This window comes from Lepidochelys kempii, chromosome 7, assembly GCF_965140265.1.
Source record: "Lepidochelys kempii isolate rLepKem1 chromosome 7, rLepKem1.hap2, whole genome shotgun sequence".
NCBI classification, from domain to species: domain Eukaryota; kingdom Metazoa; phylum Chordata; order Testudines; family Cheloniidae; genus Lepidochelys; species Lepidochelys kempii.
The window spans coordinates 56,933,632-56,955,505 of NC_133262.1; the positions used below are offsets into that span (position 1 = coordinate 56,933,632).

Sequence of the window (21,874 nt, forward strand, 5' to 3'; positions counted from 1 at the left end):
GGCATTGCAGGTGCCTTGGCGGACCTGTGGGAATGGAGGGGGCCCAGGCCTGGAACAGCAGTGAAATAATGAGGGAGACTGATTGGGTTGGAGCAGAAAGGGTGCATCCAATAGTCTGATGTAACTCTCTGTGGTGAGCAGTACAAGTAGGCCCCCAAAAGCAGGCTCATCACTGGCACTAAGGGGGATCAGTTATCCTTTAATTGCTTTGGGAGAGGAGTGTGAACTGTTAGAATCAGCCCAGCTGACGACCAAATTCCTGTAACTGATGTTTATGTCATCTCATTTTCATATGAATGGGGCTGTTGAATAAGCATATTCAGTGCCGCTACAGCAGTTCTGTGGAGCTGTATGTCGCTGTGAACAAATGCAAACCAACCCCAGACGTCCCATTACAGGAATAAATGAGGAAACTCAGTCGATTCCCCTTTCTTCAACTAGATCTCCTTTTCTGAGTTCTTGTTTAAGAATTTCAGCAGGTTCTCTTTTAAAATGCTTTGAGGTTTGAGTGTTTCTCCATGCATCCATGTATTTTTAGTGCATGAGAATGGCCTAACGGGATTCTGTCTGCTTTGTTTAGACTCTGGCTGCGATTCTGTGACTGATACAGAGGCAGAAGACGAGAGAAACCCAGTTTACTCCAGAAAACTTGCAATGAGTCAGCAGCACGGGACATCCGAGAGCACCCTGGGAGACCTGGTGGTGCAGCCTGACCGCATACGCTGTGGGGTACAGTATGTCCATTTCCTCTAGCGTTCTCGACATGGGATTGTACTGAGCACTAGCGGCTAGTGCTCTGCATTGCCCTGCTGGAGACGCAAGCTCAGTACTTTTCCTTCAGCCCCACCCTCAGTGTCTCCATCTCCTGAGATTCCTTCCCACAGCCCAGAAACAACACTGCGACACTCAGTGTCCTACGGTTGTCCTGGCTGCACTGTAAAGCCTCCGATGAAGACTTAAACAGGGTTGCCACCCAATCTGAAGGTTGTGGAAGAGGCTCAGGCTTTTATGGGCTTATTCAGGTTGGTGGGATGTAGTAAGTCATGTTGGACTATTTTCAGGTTCTGGGGTTAACACACCAACTTGTCAGGGTGCCAAGGCATTTCCTGCAAATTATCTGGATCAGTTTCCTGTCTCTTCTGAAAAACAGCATCTCTGTCAGCACAGCTCATCTCCCCCGCCTCTCTCCCCAGATGGAGAGTACTGTGCATATGCCCCAGCAAACTCTGACACAAGAGCACCACCTAATGGAGCACCGACTTCACTTCCCTCCGTATCTGGGGGTACATGTTCTGGTCTGACCCAGCCTGATACTGCTTAGTTTGAGATCTGATGTCCATGCAACTTGAGGAATGGACTGTTACAGGAGACTTGAAAAACACAACGGCTAAGCAGCACTGCAGTGTTGCAATTTGACCACCAGTTTACGTTATTTCCTTTTCATGCATTGTGGAAAAGGCACCAGCTTAGCCTTTTAGTGCAATGAAACAAGGTCAGCAACTCGATATGTTTCCACACTCGTCACGGTGTGGCCAACTCCCACGCTTTTATAGTTTCTCCATATTTGGAGTCTGTTTTAAAGCCCCAGCTCCTGGAGTCATGTGACCATGGGACACTCAGCTTTTATTTAGAGTTTCTAGGCTTCATGATTGCAGAGAAGCTTGAAAACATGAGCCATAAAAGCACAGATTAGTAGGCAACTGAGAATCCAGAATCTGTTTAACAAGAATTTTTAAGCCATTCATATTTTTGCACCTGACTCTTGATTTTTGGATGCTAGGATTTGGCAGTATTGTTGTCACCTCGTCTAAAATGGCTTCAGCATACTGGGCATTTCTGGCTCAGATGCATAGTAGCAAAATACGCTCCAATGTTCAGGGAGGGGCGGAGAGGGTGGCGGGTCTGAAACTTGCTCTTAGGCCTTTGCTTCCAGATCTGTGGGCGCCGAGGGTGACATGGCTGGGACAAGGGTTTATTTAACTGCAGCAGCCATGACCCCTAGTGGTCGCTGTGTGTAACTGAATTTGAGCTTCGAATGGAGTTCCAAGCTTTACCTACCTCTAGCCCAAGGCTGTGCGTGGTAGCAGCTGAACACGAAGGAGAATGAATGCTGCTGTTGAACTGGAGAGGTGCCCTGTGTGGCAGAAGCATTCCTTAGCGGGACGGAAGGGTGGCGGGAATAGATTCAAAGGCAGTAGCTGACTGTGTTTTGTGAAACGTCCTCGCCCGTGACTGAGGCCGAAGATCTTTGTGTGCTCTCCTTGGTATGACTGCCGTGGGGACAACCCCACCACAAACAGCAAAGTTACCTGGGAAGTTGGCTGAGCACTGGGCAGCCTCAAGGTCTTGTGGGGCTGAGCATGCTGAAAAAAGAAACCTGGGGTATGTTTGGAGCTTCCTGGACAATGTACTTACGTGGGAGTGATGCTGCTCCCATCTCTGTGCAGTTATTGGACAATCCATCGTCTCAGCGCATTTCCGGGTTGCATCATTGCCTCATGCATTACCAGCGCTATACGCGCTATAAAGCTTTATCCATTTCTCATGCCTTCCACATGGTGATAACAGGCCTTCATGAATTAAGCCTCGCAACAACGTAGGTAACCACCCCTATGCCTTTGTTTCCTCCTGTTTAAAATGAGGGTGAGTGCATTGTCCGAGGTGTCACCAGCAGTGGCTAGGAATCTCCAACTCATGGCATGATACAATCATTGATGATCTAAGACTAAGGGGGAAATCAGAAACTGAGGTAGGCTTTTTCTGTCATCTTTGGTACCTAGAAATGGCTGAATCCTCTACTTTGGACAGGCTGTATCCCACGGGCATGGTTGAGAGATCCTGGTCTACTGCATAAGAGACTGTGAGCATGAAAGGACCTACAGGATACTGGTAGATTACAATTACTGTAGTCGGTGACCTGTTAGTGTAATAAAATGCTTAAGTTTTATTACACTAATAGGTCATCGACTACAGTCATTGTAGTATAATTAAACCATCCCCCAACGAGTGGCGGCGGTAGCTATATCCACACCCGTGTTTTTGTCGGTGAAACTTTTGTCAGTCAGGGGTGTGTGTTTTTTCAGAAGTTTTACTGACAAAAGTGATAGTGTAGACAAAGCCTGAGAAGTTGTGGATTATAGATCACGATGTAGACAGGGTCCAATATTTGTTTTAGGGGTTGTCCTTCACATGCTCTTGAGCCTAAGGGAGTCATTTATGATGCTAATGAAACCGATCTAGTGCTCTTATGATATTTCATTTCCTAGCTAGTGGATGCCACAAGCACCGATTTCATGTTTTCACCATATAAATGGCATCCCGAGGCATTAAAACCTGTCACCTAAACACAGATGCATGCACCAGGATGTCTGGCAGTTTCACAGCATGCCCCAGTCCACTGTCTTCAGCTTTATTCAGCCACCCACAGAACCCAGATACAGAGCCCTGTGTGTGATGCTGAAATCTGACACAGAAGAAGTTTCAATCACTTTTAGTGGGTTACTTTTTCCAAGTGGTGTTTAGAAGCCCTGAAAAGGTGTCCCCATTGCTCTGAGCTGAATTCAGCACTGGGGAGAGCAGTGCTGGGGTTGCAATGAAGAACGGCTCCAGGATATTATGAACCTACATGTTGTGATGCCTTTACTCCTAGGTGCAGACAACACTTTATATTATCATGAAATGTAAACTGGATTGTCAAGTGAAAACAGAAGCTGAATTCTTTCCAGAGAATGCCCAATCTGTGCGTGTGCCAGCCAAGATGGAAAATGAATACACTGTCTCTGTACAGGCTCCTGGTAGGTAGAACTTCTCCCTCTGGGAATTAAACTGTTGCAGATGGGAACAATCTAGAGCTTGGAACACAAAAAGCTAGAGGCAGGGAAATCACAAACTTCTGCTTCCTCCCAGCTCTGTGTCTTAGTGTGGGATTGGTAGAGTCCCTTGTCCCCTGTGCGTTTGTGTCCCCAATCAGTAAGGTCACAACTGTAACGCTGGCCCTCCTCATTGGGAGTTTTGAAGAACAGTTATGGCTTGTAAAGCACTTGGAAGCTGAATGAACCCTCAGAAGTGCAAAATATTATCACCGCCACCAGGGCATCAGAAAAAGATTGATGCCAGTAATGGTGTTCTTTGTACGGAATGGCTTCAAAGGACACAGCAGGGTAGTGTAGGCACAAAATATAACTGCTAGGAAAGTTTGACATTTAAGCAGTTTTCGTTAGCACTCTTTGTGTTGAGAATTTCAATATCCCTCAAAAGGGTAAAAAACACAAAAGCAACAGTGCTTCCCTAATTCATAGGAATCCACTAGATACTGAAAGTGAAACTTGCTATGTGAAAAACGAGATCCACTTCAATTTAGGCTTACACAGTTTCTTTTAGCCTTGATTATGTATGTTTTAAGACAATGCTAGTCTCACCTAGGAATTACATATACATGCAAAAACAGATAAGGCAAGAAAAAAACTGATCAAGTTACCTTGCTTGGGGCCAGAGTGATTCTTAAAGGCTCTGGTCTCTACTATGTTCAACTCTTCTTCCCCTGTGTCTTCTCCACTTTCTTATTGTCAGTCTCTATCTTTTATTCCCTGTTCCTTAACTTTGCGCAGACTCAGTTTACCAAGTTACCTAATCTGTGTCCTTATCTAGTCTAAACCACTAATTTATCATATGTAAATCACAATAACTAACCTCCAATAATACATTCGTGCTTATCCTGCGAAAACTTACTTTTCTCTGTCTGGTTTCCAACACATCTATTCTTTGCTTTCAACCCCACTGACTCCATCCAGTTGTTTTTATCTTACAGTAGTTGTTCATTCTTCTTACTGGTATGATTTTGTGGCCTTGGGGTTTTTACACATTAGCTTGTCTTGCTGGGAGGGAAAGGGTGTGCACTGGATTTACTCCAAAGCTACTAGCTCCCTCTGCTTCATCTTGTTGTCTGCATAGGCCAAGAATTTTACTGATAAGATACCCAAACCAATTTTCTTATCAGCACAATCTGTACTGCTGCATCCGCCGAAACACATACAAAAAAAAAACCATACCTTTCTATTTCCTAACAGTAATATATATAATCATTATTTAATATATATTTGTGGTACATAATTCATTGCACAAGTCTCGAACAAACTGACTAGTGTAGCTTGCTCTTTAATTCATGCAAACCTGTTTATTTGTTCTGGGTTTGTAAAAAAACCAAACTGAAAGTTACAAACCTGAACTTAAATTTTGGACCAAAGTTTAGCAATGGGGTTTTCGAGGCATCTTTATAAATTTGTGGTAGCTTCCCAGTAGGGTGAGTTAACATCCATTTTGATTTCTTGAGTCAAGTGGTGACTCTGTTGCTTCATTTGAGAAAAATGCCCATAATTAGAATTGGGCAAAATTTTTCATCTCAAGGGTTTTTTTTACCACAAAACGCACATTCATGTTGACCAAAACATTTTGTGAATTCATGTCAAATTCACAAATGGTTTCGCTTGAAAAATAAAAATCAACCGAAAAAGTGGAAACGAAATGTTTTGATTGTTCAATTTGAAATGATTTTTCATTGAGAAAGTTGCTTAGATTTTATTTTTAAAAAAAAATTTAAAATCTCAAATGAAATAACTTCTTTTTCCAACTTTTTGGTTTGCTGAAAAATGTTAGTTTTGACCAGAAACAATCCTTTTTCCCTGGAACAGACAGCAAATCAAAACATCATTATTTGCACGTTATGTCATAATGTGACAGTCTGAGGGACAAATCATTACACCTGTTCAGCTTCCCTGAAGTCAGTGGGTAGAAATGGGGAGAACTTGGCCCAGCAAACGGTTAAGGTAGTGTGTCTAAAACAAGACTGTTAACTTAAATACCAAGGCTGTCAAGCGATTAAAAAAATTAATTGTGATTAATCTCGTGATTAATTGTGCTGTTAAACAACAGTAGAATACCATTTATTTAAATATTTTTGGATGTTTTCTACATTTTCAAATATATTGATTTCAATTACAACACAGAATACAAAGTATACAGTGCTCACTTTATATTTATTTTGATTACAAATATTTGCACTGTAAAAAACAAAAGAAATAGTATTTTGCAGTTCACCTAAAACAAGTACTGTAGTGCAATCTCTTTATCGTGAAAGTTGAAATTACAAATGTAGAATTATGTACAAAAAAACCTGCTTTCAAAAATAAAACAGTGTAAAATTTTAGAGCCTGCAAGTCCACTCAGTCCTACTTCTTGTTCAGCCAATCGCTCAGACAAACAAGTTTGTTTACATTTGCAGGAGATAATGCTGCCCACTTCTTGTTTACAATGTCACCTGAACATGAGAACAGGCATTCTCATGGCACTGTTATAGCCGGCGTCACAAGATGCCAGATGCGCTAAAGATTCATATGTCCTTTCATGCTTCAACCAGCATTCCAGGGGACATGCATCCATGCTCATGATGAGTTCTGCTCGATAACAATCCAAAGCAGTGCAGAGTGACACATGTTCATTTTCATTTTCTGAGTCAGATGCCACCAGCAGAAGGTTGATTTTCTTTTTTGGTGGTTCAGGTTCTGTAGTTTCTGCATCGGAGGGTTGCTCTTTTAAGATTTCTGAAAGCATTCTCCACACTTCATCCTGCTCAGATTTTGGAAGGCAATTCAGATTCTTTAACCTTGGGTCGAGTGCTGTAGCTAGCTTTAGAAATCTCACATCGGTACCTTCTTTGCGTTTTGTGACATCTATAATGAAAGTGTTCTTAAAATGAACAACATGTTCTGGGTCATCATCTGAGACTGCTATAACAAGAAATATATGGCAGAATACAGGTAAAACAGAGCAGGGGACATACAATTCTCCCCTAAGGAGTTCAGTCACAAATTTAATTAATGCATTATTTTTTTAACGAGCATCATCAGCGTGGAAGCATGTCCTCTGGAATGGTGGCTGAAGCATGAAGTGGTCTATGAATGTTTAGCATATCTGGCACATAAATACCTTGCAATGCCAGCTACAAAAGTGCCATGCAAATGCCTGTTCTCACTTTCTGGTGACATTGTAAATAAGAAGAGGGCAGCATTATCTGATGTAAATGTAAACAAATGTGTTTGTCTTAACGATTGGCTGAACAAGGAGGAGGACTGAGTGGACTTGTAGGCGCTGAAGTTTTATATTATTTTGTTTTTGAGTTCAGTAATGTAACAGCAAAAATCTACACTTGTAAGTTGCACTTTCATGACAGAGATTGCTCTACAGTACTTGTATGAGGTGAACTGAAAAATACTATTTCTTTTATCATTTTTATGGGCAAATATTTGTAATAAAAATAATATACACTTCCATTTCAATTACAACACAGAATACAATGTATATGAAAATGTAGAAAAACATCCAAAATATTTAATAAATTACAATTTATATTCTGTTGTTTAACAGTGCGATTAAAACTGCGATTAATCATGATTAATTTTTTTGAGTTAATCGCGTGAGTTAACTGCGATTAATCAACAGGCCTATTAAATACACATTTGGAAACCTATTTATACATAGACTCTAAGGCCAGAGGGACCAACCAATATGATCATCTAGTCTGACCTTCTGTATAGCACCCGCCAGAGAACTTCCCCCAAACAATTCCTAGAGCAGATCTGTGAGAAAACATCCAATCTTGATTTAAAAATGGTCAGTGATGGAGAATCCACCACTCTGGCTTTATAAATGTACCTCCCTTTCCTCCAGCTTATTGAATTAAAAAGCATGTTGAGCTTGCTGTCTCTAATACTAAGTGAAATAAGCTTTACATTTCCTATGTATGTGACAGAGTAACACTTCTAGTCCAGGTGGCATTCTGACTTGTTACAAACAAAGGGGTATACAGGAATTAATGTTCAACCCTGACCAGGTTGTGGCTCAAAATGTCTGATGTAGTGTGTCAGAAGGAAAAAGCTGATCCACCAGTTGTACGTTGAGTTACACATCAGGAAGGGTATAAGGTCAGAGGTATATAGGAGACTAAACCTGAGTCTGATTAAAGTTGCAGGGCTGAACTGCACTTAACCTTCATTGAATTTCACTCAACTCCAGTTCAGTTGATGGGGATGCAAAATCTACAGTGAGTTGTAGATATACAGTGGTTTGGGTTGGAATCTGTTCCAGAGAGCCCCAAGACTGGGGTGGCAAGAGGTGCTCTACCTCAGGGTTGAGGTGCATTGACATAGCTGTGTGTTAGCATTGGGTAGGCTGGATTAGAATTAGCAGGGAATGCTGCCAGTCAGGAGTGAGGTGCATTGACATAGCTGTGAAGAAGAAAGCTCTGCAGCACCTTCCTTCAGGATGCTCAAAGCAACCTGTATGCCCTCTGTGATGCATAGGGTTGCCAAGCCTCCAGGATTGTCCTGGAGTCTCCAGAAATTAAAGATTAATCTTTAATTAAAGATGATGTCACGTGATGAAACCTCCAGGAATGCGTCCAACCAAAATTGGCAACCCTACTGACGCATGCCAGATTCACCCACGAATTGAAAAGCTTTGGCTGATGGAGTGAAGTGGAAACCCCTCCTAATGTCAGTGCTACTTCTGGGTGCTCACGCTCATTGCCTGGTCTTACTGGGGATTGTTTTCCTTTCCTTTGAAAGACTTAACTTCTGGAGCAGCATCTCTGCGGATATATTCAGGTGACTTGATGGTGGGGGAAGCGAACATCAGCTATTACGCTGACATGGAAGAGATCGGCAACTTGTTGGCCAATGCAGCTAATCCAGTGGAGTTCATGTGCCAGGTAATGACAATGGACAAAAGGCAGCTTTTGAAATCAGCCCTTTCTGGGGCAGGAGGTGAGCAAAGAAGATTTCCAAAGCACTCGGAAGGAAAGAGCTCACCAGCAGGATAGAAATGTAAGCTAATTGTCTTCTTGCAGTCAGTATTAATTAGGTCTAGCAGATGTTTCCCATCTGCAGAAAGCAGAGTGTGCTCTCTCCCTTTGAGGAGCTATGGTAACTCCTAGATTTATTGGCAGCGCAAGGAAAATGCAGTAATTTAACCCCCCAATTTAGACTTTGCTAACTTGAGAAACTGGGTTTAACTGAGAAACCTGGAATAAGTCTTCAAGAAATAACAAATCATTTGGAAAGCTAAACATAAAAGCCTAGTGCAACAAGAGAAACTGACAAGGCTAGTTGAGTGCATTGCAGAAAGTAAAGTAACTCCTTCATTTTTCACTCCTGTTTTAAGAAACGACTTAATCTTTGCATTCCAGGCTCACTCACTGTGCTTTCCAACCTGCATACTCAGTCACTGAAAATAGTAGCACCTGATCATGTAACTGAATACAGTATCATGAATATGCACCAGGAAGCAGTTAAAATTGCATGTATGACCTTAACTTTGGCCCTTCTGGTCTTTGAGTGTTTAGCATTCTCTTCTCTTGACTTAGTTTTTTGTTTTTAACCTACTTTATATATCCAAACTGAACTGAATGTCTGGCCTGAAAACGCCCCCAAGATAAATTACTTTTCACTTGTGTTCAGGCCTTTAAAATAGTACCATATAACATAGAAGCTCTGGACAAACTGTTGACCGAGTCATTGAAGAACAACATTCCTGCAAGTGGATTGCACCTGTTTGGAATCAACCAGCTGGAGGAAGAAGATATGAATACAAGTAAGTGTTTAAAAAACGTCCTTGTTACAACTCTCTGCTTGTAATCAATGGCTGTAAAATGAGTTGCCTGCAGTACTGTGTGAAATGGAACGACAGGGTTTTAACACATAAAGAATGGAGGAAAGAGCCATTACTTTGGCAGGCCTGGGGCAGGATGGACAATAATCTATGGCCAAGATTTTCAAAAGTGCCTAGTGATCTTAGGTACCCAACATGAGCCATCTTTAAAAGAAAATTGAGCCCCTGCTCTCTGAAAATGAGCTCCCTTTCAAGGTGTTAAACTGAATGCTGTTGTATTAATTTAGATGGAATGAAGGGGCCCAAAGAGACAAAGGAGTTAACATAATCCAGTCACTGTAGAACATTAAACAAGGTTTGGGGTTTGGTATCTAGAGACCTCAGCCAAAAAAATCCCCATTAAACTCTTTATTGAAAGATACAGAAAAGAAGGAAAAACAGTTAAAGCATTTGAAATGTAGGGTATTAAATACAGTTTTCATTTTAACAACATCCCTTGTTCCCTTTCCTTTAGCTGGAGAGAGTTTTTAGAAGGACACCCCTCCTCCACCCCACATTTGACAGTCATTTAGTTGGTATTTGGTAATAACTGTCCTTTTGCGGGGGAAAGAAAAGAAATGAGTTAAGCTTGACTGGAGCTGTCATTGGTGCTGTACTTGTTAAAGTCTGATCCCATTTCTTAGAAGACAAGTCGAGATAAACACAGACACCAGGGGAGAGGAAAGAGCAGCAAAGAGAGAAAATGCAGCTTCTCTCTGATGCTGACTCTCACTTGCAGCCCTGCTGTGGGAAAAACACAGGCATGACACACGGTCTGATCAGCCACTGCGAGACTGGCAAACTTGTTCCAGTACTGGGCTGTGTAGGGCATAGCCTTTAGCTGCCTTTCCAGTGACAGGCTTATAGCAGTGTTGGAAAATATACAGTCTTTGCTGGCTAAGCTGGACTGTTCTTAGACAGAAGGAAAAAGGAGGTGGGAAAGAGAAGAGGTAAGGCAGGGAAGGAAAAGAACACACCAAGGTGGGGAGGGGCAAGACACGTCTTGCATCCTGGTGGTGGTTGGCATTCAGCTGGAGCTGGTAGGGTGGTGATGTCATTTGGGTCCCTCTCTCTGGCCCAGTCTGGTCAGACATCCCTCAAGTTTAGGATGAAAAAGGACCCAGGAGATGTTGGAAGTGGCAGCCATGATGGTGAAACTTGCTCCAGTAGCCAATTTTTCTCCCCAAAGTCTCTTCTTAATGACCCCAAAAGGGACTGCCGGGTGCAATAGCCCATCCCCTCTTTATTTTCTCTCTCAGTTAGGCTTAATATCAACATACCCATTTTGGTTTATTCATTTTTGGTCCTCAGTCCCTCTTGTTTACCAGGCATGTTCTTAACGCATGTCCTTGAATTGTATCAGGAGGCCTTTATGTTTGGACTAATTCAGTCTCCTTTTTGTACCTGTTCCCATCACCATTGGTTATTCTAGGTGATTTTGACAGCTTATGAACTTTCACTTCCTTGTTCCTGTTAAGCTCACAATTAGGATAAATTGGGAGGCCCAGGGTCCAAAATCACTTGTCACTCCTGAAAGTCTTGGGCGTCCGTTTTTGTAAAAGTAATGCGTGCAGTGAAGACCACCTTGACCACATGCCTCAGGACCTGCCTGGCAGCACTTACAGCCTCAGCAGTGGGACACGACAATGTCTCTGAAAACAGGCCCAGTTTGGTAGAGGGCGATTTGATTTTAAATGCCTGGATCAGAGCAGCCTTTCCAGATACGGTAGCTTGTTGTTGTGGTCAGAGTGCTGTTGAATTCCCCGGGATTAGCACATGGCTTTTGGGGATCTTGGCCAGCACCCCAGGACCCCTTTTTTGGCAATATTTTCCCCTATCCCTCTTCTGTATTTCCTGCCTCTTTGTTTAATCTTCTTATCCTCACTTTGCTGACACCCAGCTGGGGTTGACTGAACAGTGCTGCTCCTTGAATATCCAGAAAGAGCCCCTGTAAATCGGGCAGCTCCCTTCTCCCCCATGCCAGACGAAGCCTTCCTCAACCTCTGTCCTGGGCAGTGCCTGACATGGGCTGTGCATGTCTTCTGTGCCAGTATTCCTGAGCAAAGTGTGCACCTTGGCATGGAACTAGCAAATGCACAAGCATTCTGGTAGGCGTGTTTACGAACCTGGCTGAGGCTGAAATTAGCCACATGCTTCTTCACCACAACGTCATGCATCTACCGCTGTTTAGTGAGAATGCGCCTTGTTCGTGGCTAACTCTGCCATCTAGTTTCTTGAGGGTTCACTACCCTGCTCCCCAACACCTGATGTGCTGCCCTACCTCATGATGCTGATGCATTCGCCAGAGAACAGCTTTTCCCTTTTTCACTCTCTTCTCCCTGACCTTCCAGCTGATCCAGAGATGGAGCCAAATGCGCCGCCAGCGGTGCCCCAGTGTGCCAGGCAGGTGTGCCAGGCAGGTGTGCCCTTCTGCAGCATTTTTCATGAGAAGATTTAAGTGTCTTTGACGCTCAGCTTTTCACGGCTAAGTTGCAGCTTTGAAATGCCTGAAGGGATTTGGATGCCAAACTCCCAGGAAAACCAATGGGAACTGGGCATCCGAATGTCCTAGATGGCTCTGGCTGGCTCAGCCCTACAGGCCGAGTTCTGCTCCATTCTGATGTGGTGTAGCTCTTCCAGGGCTATTTAATGTCCTGCTTTTGTGTGCCTCCCCCTTTACTAGCCGCTGCATTCATTGCCCACCGGGTGTGTTGATGCCAAAGAGGAGCTTGATTTCTAAAAGCCTTTGTTCTCTCAGATCAGAGGGATGAAGAGCTGCCGACGCTGCTTCACTTCGCTGCAAAATACGGGCTGAAGAACCTCACGGCCCTGCTGCTCACTTGTCCGGGAGCCCTGCAGGCCTACAGTGTAGCCAACAAGTATGGGTACTACCCAAACAACATCGCTGAAAACCATGGCTTTAAGGACCTGCGGCAGTTCATTGACGAATACGTGGTAAGAGGGAGCAAGGTGCTGCCGGAGGGGGCTGTACGGCATTCACTTTGCACAGTGAAAGCTGCCCCAGATCACTCTCCGTCAGGCTGGTAGCCTGTCACCAAGGACGGTGCTGTGCACTGGGATGTCAAGCTGTGGAGGGGGGTGGGGAAATTGGCATACCATGGCCTCTCTCTGGTGTAAGGTGGGGCTGGCAGCTGGGTGCAGCATGGGAGACTGGGGAAGATGGGCAGAGGGCTCTCAGAGAGGAGCAGAAGAGATAAAAACAGAGTACGCCTTTCTGGTCCCCTTCCCTCAGAACCCTTGGGACCAGCATGCTGCTACCGATGCGTCCATGGCATCCGATCCCTGGTGTGAAGCTTCTGAGATAAACCCTAATGCTGCCAAAGCTGCAGCCCCTCAATCCTGTTCTGTCCAGCGAAGTGCCATGGCACTGACTCAGAGTGTGCTGTGGTTCTGGGGCTCCAGGACTCTCTCTGATTGCCTGCACTTCAAAGTCTTTGCACTTTGTCACTTCAAAGCAGCAGGAAAAGGAGCTGGGGGGAAGTGCTCTGAACGTGACAAGCACTTTGCAAGCACAAGGGTGACGCCTTGGGGGTTTAAATCTCTGTGCAGAAGGCCTTGCACTTGTTAGCTTGGGGGCTACACGTATGAAAATGGAGGGACTTAATGAGACGATGGAGGGGGAGGGATGTTCACCCTCCCCGGTAGGGGTGAAGCCCTGTTTTGAAGACTTGGGTGCTGCTTAGGTCTTGTGCTGGTTTTCTGCGCAAAGACAAGTGACAGACTAAAATGGACTGTGCAGGCTCCCGATGGGCAGCTACTAGCCAGGTTGTGTGGCCTTCCCCTGAAATCAGGGGAGTTACAAGCCTGTGAATCGCCTCTTTCATTAAAGTGCAGGAGAAGTGCAGGAGGCTGAGAAAATCCAGCTACCTCCAACCCTTTTCTTTGATCAATACATCATGAGCGTCACAGGCCTGGCCTGGCCTGTGCTAGCTTTTTCTCCCACGTCTGTTGTGGTGTGAGAGCTAGTCAGGCTTGAAATAGCAACCCCAATGTGCTATCCGCCATGTCCCGCTTACTGTAAGCACAAGTCAGTGGTCTGCATTAGTGCAGCCACTGGTGGGGGCGAGAGCCGCAGATGCTAACAACCAAAAAGCCTCTGTGGCAATAGCCAGAGGAGGCGAGGAAAGAAGGCTCCTTCCAGCTGTATGGCAGAGAGCTAGTGGCTGGGCCTGGAGCACAGTCGGTGTTGGGTTAGGGGGAGAGCAGCTGGGGAAGCGTTCTGCCTCACTGGCGCAGGCCTTGTGAAATTAGCGCTGCTCTCCAGCGCGGCACCTGCATAAAGAATTCCACTGCCCTGAGAAATGAAAGTGGCTGGTATTACACAAGCGATGATCAGCTGTGAGGTTTCCTGTTGGTCTCTCGGAGTAGACGGGCTGTGCACTCCCAGAACATCTTCTAGTACAGCTGTCAAAAAAAGAGGAAACTAAATCCAGAGTGAAGCAGGGGCTGGCCCTTTCTTGCTAATGCTTGGGGCGAGGAACTGTTTCTTTGATCTGCATCTCCAGCTAAAGTCTCCAAGGGCAGCTTCTGTTGAGCCATCACCACCTTAGAATGAGCTTGGCATGTGTCCTGGCACTTCCAAGTATGTGAGGCTTGAGGCGGAGTTAGCAGAGGGGCAGCAACTGTTTAAACGTTGTGCCCGCTGGCTAGGGGTGTTCGCCTGTACCCGGAATAGCCGCCAAAGGCAAACACAGCATCACCCCTGATCACTAATACGTCACAGGGCTAGGCAGGGGAATCTGCAATCTCCACGCCATGCAGTAGTGGCGGCAGCTGCTGGTTTGGGGATCAAGCCAGCTCTCCTACTTTCCCATGTTGCCTCCTCTGTAAATGGCTGTTCTGCATCTGGGGGGATTGGGTTCTCTCTCCTTCTGTCCCCCTCCTGGTGCTGGATTCCTGCACCTGAGCTTGCTCCTCCACTGAGCTACCCCCTTCAGCTCCACAGAAGAGCCAGCCCAACGGCAGGTGGCCAGGGAGGATCTCATGATGGTGCTAGTGCTATTAGAGACAGCTTGGGTGGCCTCTCAGAGACCTGGCTATCCACTGCAGCATAGGCCCCGGGTCTGTGTCGCTACGATGAGGACGAAGGTCCATGCAGCCTTAGATATGGGTTTACACCGGAAGGCTCTTTCCATTACAAGTGGGTGGCAGACTTATCCTGATATTGGCACCGACTTCCCAGAAGGGGAGACCTGCAGATGCAGTTGTGGGCTCAGAGGATGGATGTGCTGGTGAAATGTACCAGACTGATGTCCCTGGAGACTTAAGTTCTCTGCTTGCTTAGAGCATGGGCAGTAATTCAATCTGCTAACTCTGGACACTAGATGGATGCACGTGCACTCAGTAAATCAGAACATGCTAATGCACTGCACCTCACATAGCAAGAGCAGCTTTATTTCCCTGATCCTCTCCTTCCTGAGTCTTTTGCTTACGCTCCCTCCTCCAGGAAACTGCTGATATGCTGAAGAGTCACATTAAGGAGGAGCTGATGCAGGGTGAGGAAGATGACTCTGTTTATGAGTCCATGGCTCACCTCTCCACCGACCTGCTGATGAAATGCTCCCTGAATCCTGGCTGTGATGATGAGCTCTATGAATCCATGGCCAATTTTGCCCCGGATGCCTCAGACGATCTGTGTATGTATAGACTTTACGTTGTGTGGAGTGTTGCAGACCGTGTCAATACTCAATCTCTTATTATGTTAAGCCGAGTGTTTACACATGGCAGGTCCCTGACTGCATTTATACTGTGTTTTGATTGTAACATTTCTGCTCTGTCCACACCAGCAGCTCTAAAAGATGGTTGGGCTACTGTTGGCTTTGAGATAACAGGCATAAAAAGAAGTAACGCTTTCATCATTAGACTGCAGATCTTGCTCTGCATGAAAGCAGTATGGTAAAAAGGCACTTCCTGTACAGTAGGGCTGAGCTCTAAAAGGAAGGACAAGGAACTTCAGTCTGATGTAGAAGCTGAGAAGCCAGTGTAGTGACTTGAAGGGAGGCAGGACAAGCTAAAAAGTGTGGGTTGTTCTTGTTTAAGTGCTTGGGAGAAAGTCAGCTGTCAGTGGAGGGGAAGGGAGTGTGTTGGCACTTTAAGAATTCATTGCTTCAGGGAAAACTTCTCCTACTGAAACACTTCTGCTTATAGACAATATATCTTGGATTGCTTCCCCTCCCCCATAGGAATATGAAGGACACTCTAAAACAAGATCTGTGTTGCTTAGGGGTTCAATTGCCACTGCTGTTTATCCTTCACCTGAATTCATAATCCCGTCTTTGTGACGTCTCATTTGGTTGCTGTGGAGATGGTTATGTTGCTACAAAACCAGGTTGTTACGATTTCAGGTGGAGAATAAGCAGCAGGAGCAATTGTATGCCTCAGCCACAAAGATCCCATTGTCCCTAGTCCTTGAGTGAGGGCTGGGGAGCTGTGGCTAACATGTGCTGTTTCAGAAGTGGTCTGCATAGAATTGGTTTCTAGATGTTGGTTTGGATAGTTCTATGGAGAATGGGTGGATCTCTGTGTAAGGTATTTAATGTGGGCAGGGCAAAAAAATCAGAGGAAAAACTAGTTGAGTTTAGTGGGTTGAAATGCCTAGACTCTACTGTAACCTAATAATTCTTTTGGTGTAGGGTTTCCTATAACTTAGTCTCTGAGACTTTTGAATTGGAATGTAGAATGTAGCTGTGCTCTCAAAATGGCCTCGTACTGTGTTCTCCGACTTCAGATCAAATGTGCTCAGCTGACGAGTAAAAGTGGTCTGATTGCCAGTACTGCAAACTTGGGGTCTGAGTCGGGCTGCGCTTTCTGAACCTCACCAGTAGCAAAGGTTCTGCAGGCCGCATTGTGCTCTTGCGACACATGCACAAGGCCAGTGACTTTGGTGGCTTTGCAGAGGTCTGAAGGACTAGAACGAAGTGATTCTCTTGGTGCACAAAAGGGAACTGAATCCAGCTTACACACTGCTGTATTGGCTCTGCAGGGGCTGGCAGAAGTAAAGAACAAAAAATTCTGTCACTCGTGGGCAATCTTGGCTCTGAATTCACACAAGGAGCAGATCTGAACAAGAGGGTGACATCTTAAAAACTATGCAGAACAGAGCTGTTCTTTAAGTCTGAGGTTTGGTCCGTCTGCATGGACAAAGAGCCTTGAGCACTTTCTGTAACAGTGTGTTTGCTCTTGTGTCCAGAGCTGTGTTGTGCTTTCTGTGCTCCACATGGCTATCCCCTTCTACCACGGGGCTGGTGGTGGTATAAAGAATAAATCTTTGAAGGCCTTACGGAGTCTTTACCTGGGAAAATTCTTAGGCCTAAACAGTTTTTGCCCCTATGTAACTGTATTGGTGTAGAGACGGATACAGCTCAACTGGTGGTGTAACTTAGTGTTGATGCAGTTATTTCAGCATGCAGATGTTTGACTGGTGTCTGAAATAAGCCCTTATTGAAAGTGGTGGGAGTATTGCCTGGGTTAGGACTGACTTAATGATTATAGATTTCAAGATTTAGCACTTAGTTAAAGCTCTGAGGAAATGAAAGACTACATAGAAAAGTGAAACATGATGTTTGTTCACACATTCCCTCCAGGTTGGAACTGATTTCTAGTATCTCCAATGGCTTCTCTGAACAAGGGACATACTAAGCCACAACCATATGAGCAACATGGCCACCTGGCAGGATTGGACCACAGTTCTTGCCACACACTTCGAGAACTGACCCGAGAAAGCTTGAAAGCACCAAGGGGTCACCTAGCTGAATGAGAAGCTATTTGAAATGTAATCAGTTTCAAAGCGTTAAAAACAGCTTCAGGTTATACACTGGTGCTTGAGTCCCCCAGCCAGTCTCTAGTCTTGATCCCTTTCATCTTTTCAATGCTTTTCTCTCTCTCTCTCGGCCTATGGAAATGGATTCTGTGCAAGGAATTTTTACTTTGTGGGTCTGACAGTTTCTCTAACCGTTCAGTTCCAGGAAGAGGTGATACTTGTGCCAGGATTAGGACAGATTTAGACACCAGTGTGATAGTGTCCCATGAAGCTCAATTTTAAGATGGGCCACACAACCACAGAACTAGGAAAGAACTGTTCCTGTACAGAACTCTGTGTCCCCGGCCCTGTCCAGTGCAGGGTTATTCCCTACAGTCACTTCCCCAGTGTCCTTCTAAATGCGCAAAACCCACTTCCCTTCACAAACTAGCACACAGCCAAATAGCTCTTGCTGTTAAGAATTTTTTTGATATTGAGCCTAAATTGTCCTTTAGTTAATTTCATCCCATTAATTGTAGGAATTCCCCCTTCAGTAGAATTCCCCTCTGATTACACCTTACATTTGACCTTACAAGTATTTGAAAATTCCAGGCATAAGGAAATTGCAGCAGGTTTGTGTGGGTTGCAGGTGGATGTTACAAACAGCAGCCAAGAAGTATGAAGGGGGAGTTATCCGTTTCACCTCACTTCTGCATTGTGGACAAAGGGACCATTTTGTCTTAACCACTGTGAACTCTTTTCCTCCACCAACCTCTCCTGCTCAGTTCCAAACCCTGGATCACTAGGAAATGTGGCCTTTTGAATGAATCTGTGTGTGCCAGAGCTTTCCTCCCAACTTCCACCTCCCAACTCTTGGGGGTTGACTAACCTTTAACCAGTGGGTTCTTTTTGATCTAAGTGCAGGGCAAACTTCCCTGCCTGGAATCGAATGTGCTTTTCCTAAGAAGATGCCAGAGGGTAGTAGGGTCTGATGTGCCTGATTAGGAAGGGCAAGTAGTGAAGCCTGATGGAGGGAACAATGGAACTGTCTCCTTAAAGTGTGAAGCAGAACACATCCTGTAATGCAGTGAAGTACCAGACAATGTCAAGGAACTGGTCAATGTCCCATGTCTGTAGATTGCCACTGTTTGGGTCTGTTTCTTATACTGAAGAAGGTTCCATGTATTAAGGCCTTAGCACATGCAGTTCAGTAACGACTGACTGGAGTGTGAAGGTGCAGATTTTTATCCAGTCTCTGAACCAATAAGGAGAGCAATGATTTACTTGTAGGAGAAAGCTATGAGGAACCTCTGCCCTCCTCCAAGGCTATGTGTTTCTTGACCCTGTTCACTCTGTTCCCAGCCAGGGGAAGGCATTTCCTTCCTCGGCTAGATAGTTCTGTGACCCACATTTTGACTTGCTAATTATGACACCTATTTTTGTCTGCAGCCAAGGATGCTGGAACTAGGGGTGCTGAGGGTGTGGGAGCACCCCCTGGCTTGAAGTGGTTTCCATCATATACAGAGTTTACAGTTTGGTTCAATGGCTTTCAGCACCCCCACTATAAAAATTGTTTTAACGTTACTGTCTGCAGCTGTGACTTTTCCCCCTCTAGGAATTACTCAAATACCATTCTGCCCTTTTCTAGGGCCTGGCGTCCACTGACTTCAGTGCATTTAACAAACTGCAATCTTCCGGCCACGAGCAGCCAAAGCACCTTAAAAGTGGGGGGGCCACAGGCGCCCGAACTATGGTCCCACCCCCATGTTACCCATCCACCCCGAGATCCTACCCCTTCCCCCAAGGTCCCGCCCTTGCTCTGCCCCTTCCCCCAAGACTCTGCCCCTGCACCACCCCTTCCCCTGGGCCCCACCCACCACTCACTCCTCTCCGCACCATTCCCCTGTCACTTGACCTTATGGCCGGTAAAAAATGGAGGGGCCATGGCCCCCTGGTCCCCCTTGTTCTGGTGCCCCTGCTTCCAGCCACCTTAGAAACATTAACTCCATTTTAGATGGGGAAACAACCATGTCACTTCCCCTCTGCCGCTGTGTACATGTGACTTTGGACAAAGATCTGGGACACCAGATTACCTGCCTGATTCCCAGCCCTGTTACCTTAACCATAGACCATCCAGCTGCAGGAACTAATGGAGCCAGAGTTTCATGCTTTAGAGAGTTAAATAGTTAATCTCGCAAGCCCCCCCCTGCCCCCCCCCGGAAGGGACACTGCTGGAACAGCAGCTTTTAAACGATTGTGCTGTGAAGTGCAGAACGAGGTTTCAGAACCCTTGACTCCCTACTAAGAGTGGATAGTAGAGTGGATTTTGTTAGCTGCTCACATTGTCTTTTCCCATGGTAGTGAGCTGTGTTATCCCCATTCCCCCATCCCCCACATAGACAAGGTTTTTCTAACCTGTGTCTATGGACTGTAGATAGTACACAGAACTGCAGCCTTCTTGTCTTCCTCAGGTGAGCGAACGGAATCGTGCACAAAATGTTGCTGCTTTAAAATTCTGGGATGGGATTATGGCAAAACACTGAAGTCTTTGTGTTAAGTAATAGAGAACTGACCTCTGAACACAGCTGGCTTTGTGTGTGCACTCGGTAATAGCTGATTACAAGTGGCTCTGAAGACTTAATGGAGATGGGGGCAAGGGTTTCTTTACAGGTTAACATAAAAGGCAGGTGCAGCCATGCACTGAGGCAGCCCGTGTGTATTGTTGGTGTCTCTAAGACCAAGGGGCAGTGACTGAACTTCCAGAAGGTCCAATGCTCTGTTGGCTCAATGAGAAGCTGCTAACCCACATGAAGTCTCCAGTCGCTGCACAGAGTGGGAAGGGAAATCGGAGGGCAGTCTTTTATCTTAAATCCTACCTAGCATGACACCTGAGATTCCAGCATGGCTTCTCCTCTCCCTGCTGGTTTCACGCCACAAGATCCTTCACCCTAGGTCCCCTGACTAGCTCAAGCAAACCTGGGGTCACTTGCAAACTATTGCTGGGCACGTGGCTGTGGGGCCCAGACTTTGTAGGTGACTCTTCTCCCCCTAATCCCTGCTCCAGAGTCTCATTTCTGATGAGGTAAGGGGAATAGATAATCCATCTGGGAGATGTCCAAGGCTTCAGCTCGATCTGGGGACATGGGTAGGACATTAATAGGTGTCATCTATATACAAGGCAGATCTGTGTGCCAGGAGACAATGATGTGGTAATTGCCTGTCAGTCAAGCCCAAGATCCTGCCTACATCGGGGAAGCTAATCTCTCTCCCACGGAGTCAGTGTCTGCAGTTCCCTGTGATCTGTCACTAACCTCTTCGCCTACTTCACTGAGTAATGTCACATACTTGATATTTTATTTATACTTATGGTTCATCCTCCTACGGAGTCGGGTATATGGGACAGTGCACGAGGATAACCTACCTCTGGTGTCTTGGTCTCTTATTTTTTGTCCATTTGGAGTCTGCAGTACAGCAGTGTCTAATATTGTAAGCTGCTGTATTTCATACCAATTAGGTATTGTCCTTTGACTCCTGGCAAGTTTCCAGTGTGGCTCTCAGCTGGGCAAAGTTTGGGGTTCCGTTATAGTTTTTACTCTTCCTTGGCAAAATCAGCTTGGCCTTCTACTGGTAAAGGAAAAAAAGAACACCCCATAAACGGAACACATACCCTACAGGCAGTTGGTGAGATTAGTGAGTTAACTAATCCTGGCTAATGCCCCATAAAACAGATCTGGTCTCTATCATGGGTCACTCACTAACCAAGTGTAACAGTGATCCCTTAGTATAAGATTTTCTCTGCCTGAAATCGATTGACAACTTATTGGCTAGATAGATCGATTTTACCCAGAAAAGCAGTAGCCTTCTTATGCAGTAGTTATCTCCGGTAGTTGACACTACATGGTGAAAAGATTTGGCTACGCAATAGAAAACTCCCCAACTTCCTCTTACTGTGCTGGTCTAATGATTTTGCAGAGCACTGACAAAAAAGGGGAACATGAGGCTGTCTCTTTGTTTTCTATGCGGAGAAGGAAAGGAATTTTGCACTCCCAATGCTGTCTACTCCACTCCGAAATCCATACATCAGTGGCTTGTTTCATGGCTGATTGTATAAGTTGTAAATATCAGTCTGTTAAAATTATTTATTACTTGGATCAAAATGACAAGTTTCTGTACAAAGATATGCACTCTAATGCTGAAACATTGGACGTGCATAGCCAACTCCAGCTGAGCAGCCCAAAGTGTCTTCCAAACAGTAGCTAATCCTCAACGCCCTGTTGGCAACTTCACTAAACTCTCCACTACACAACTCTGTTGTTCGCCTCTGCCTGTACAGCAACGGCCTTTCTTAGCTGCGCACTTGAGGAACTTGGCAGAAATCCTGTGCAAAATGTACTGAGCATAGCGACTTTCAGTGGC

The 21,874-nt window shown here is 45.3% G+C and overlaps 1 protein-coding gene across 3 annotated transcripts in view; it reads left to right on the top strand.

Annotated features, from left to right (window-relative positions):
• The window catches only part of PIK3AP1 (phosphoinositide-3-kinase adaptor protein 1), an 81,918-nt gene that overhangs the window by 41,598 nt on the left and 18,446 nt on the right, over positions 1 to 21,874 (top strand). For all 3 annotated transcript variants that reach the window (XM_073352976.1, XM_073352977.1, XM_073352978.1), the window contains 6 exons: positions 581 to 729; positions 3,650 to 3,794; positions 8,619 to 8,761; positions 9,510 to 9,642; positions 12,458 to 12,654; positions 15,167 to 15,356. In XM_073352976.1, coding sequence (XP_073209077.1) covers positions 581 to 729; positions 3,650 to 3,794; positions 8,619 to 8,761; positions 9,510 to 9,642; positions 12,458 to 12,654; positions 15,167 to 15,356 — 957 coding nt within the window. The remainder of the gene's footprint in view (positions 1 to 580; positions 730 to 3,649; positions 3,795 to 8,618; positions 8,762 to 9,509; positions 9,643 to 12,457; positions 12,655 to 15,166; positions 15,357 to 21,874) is intronic.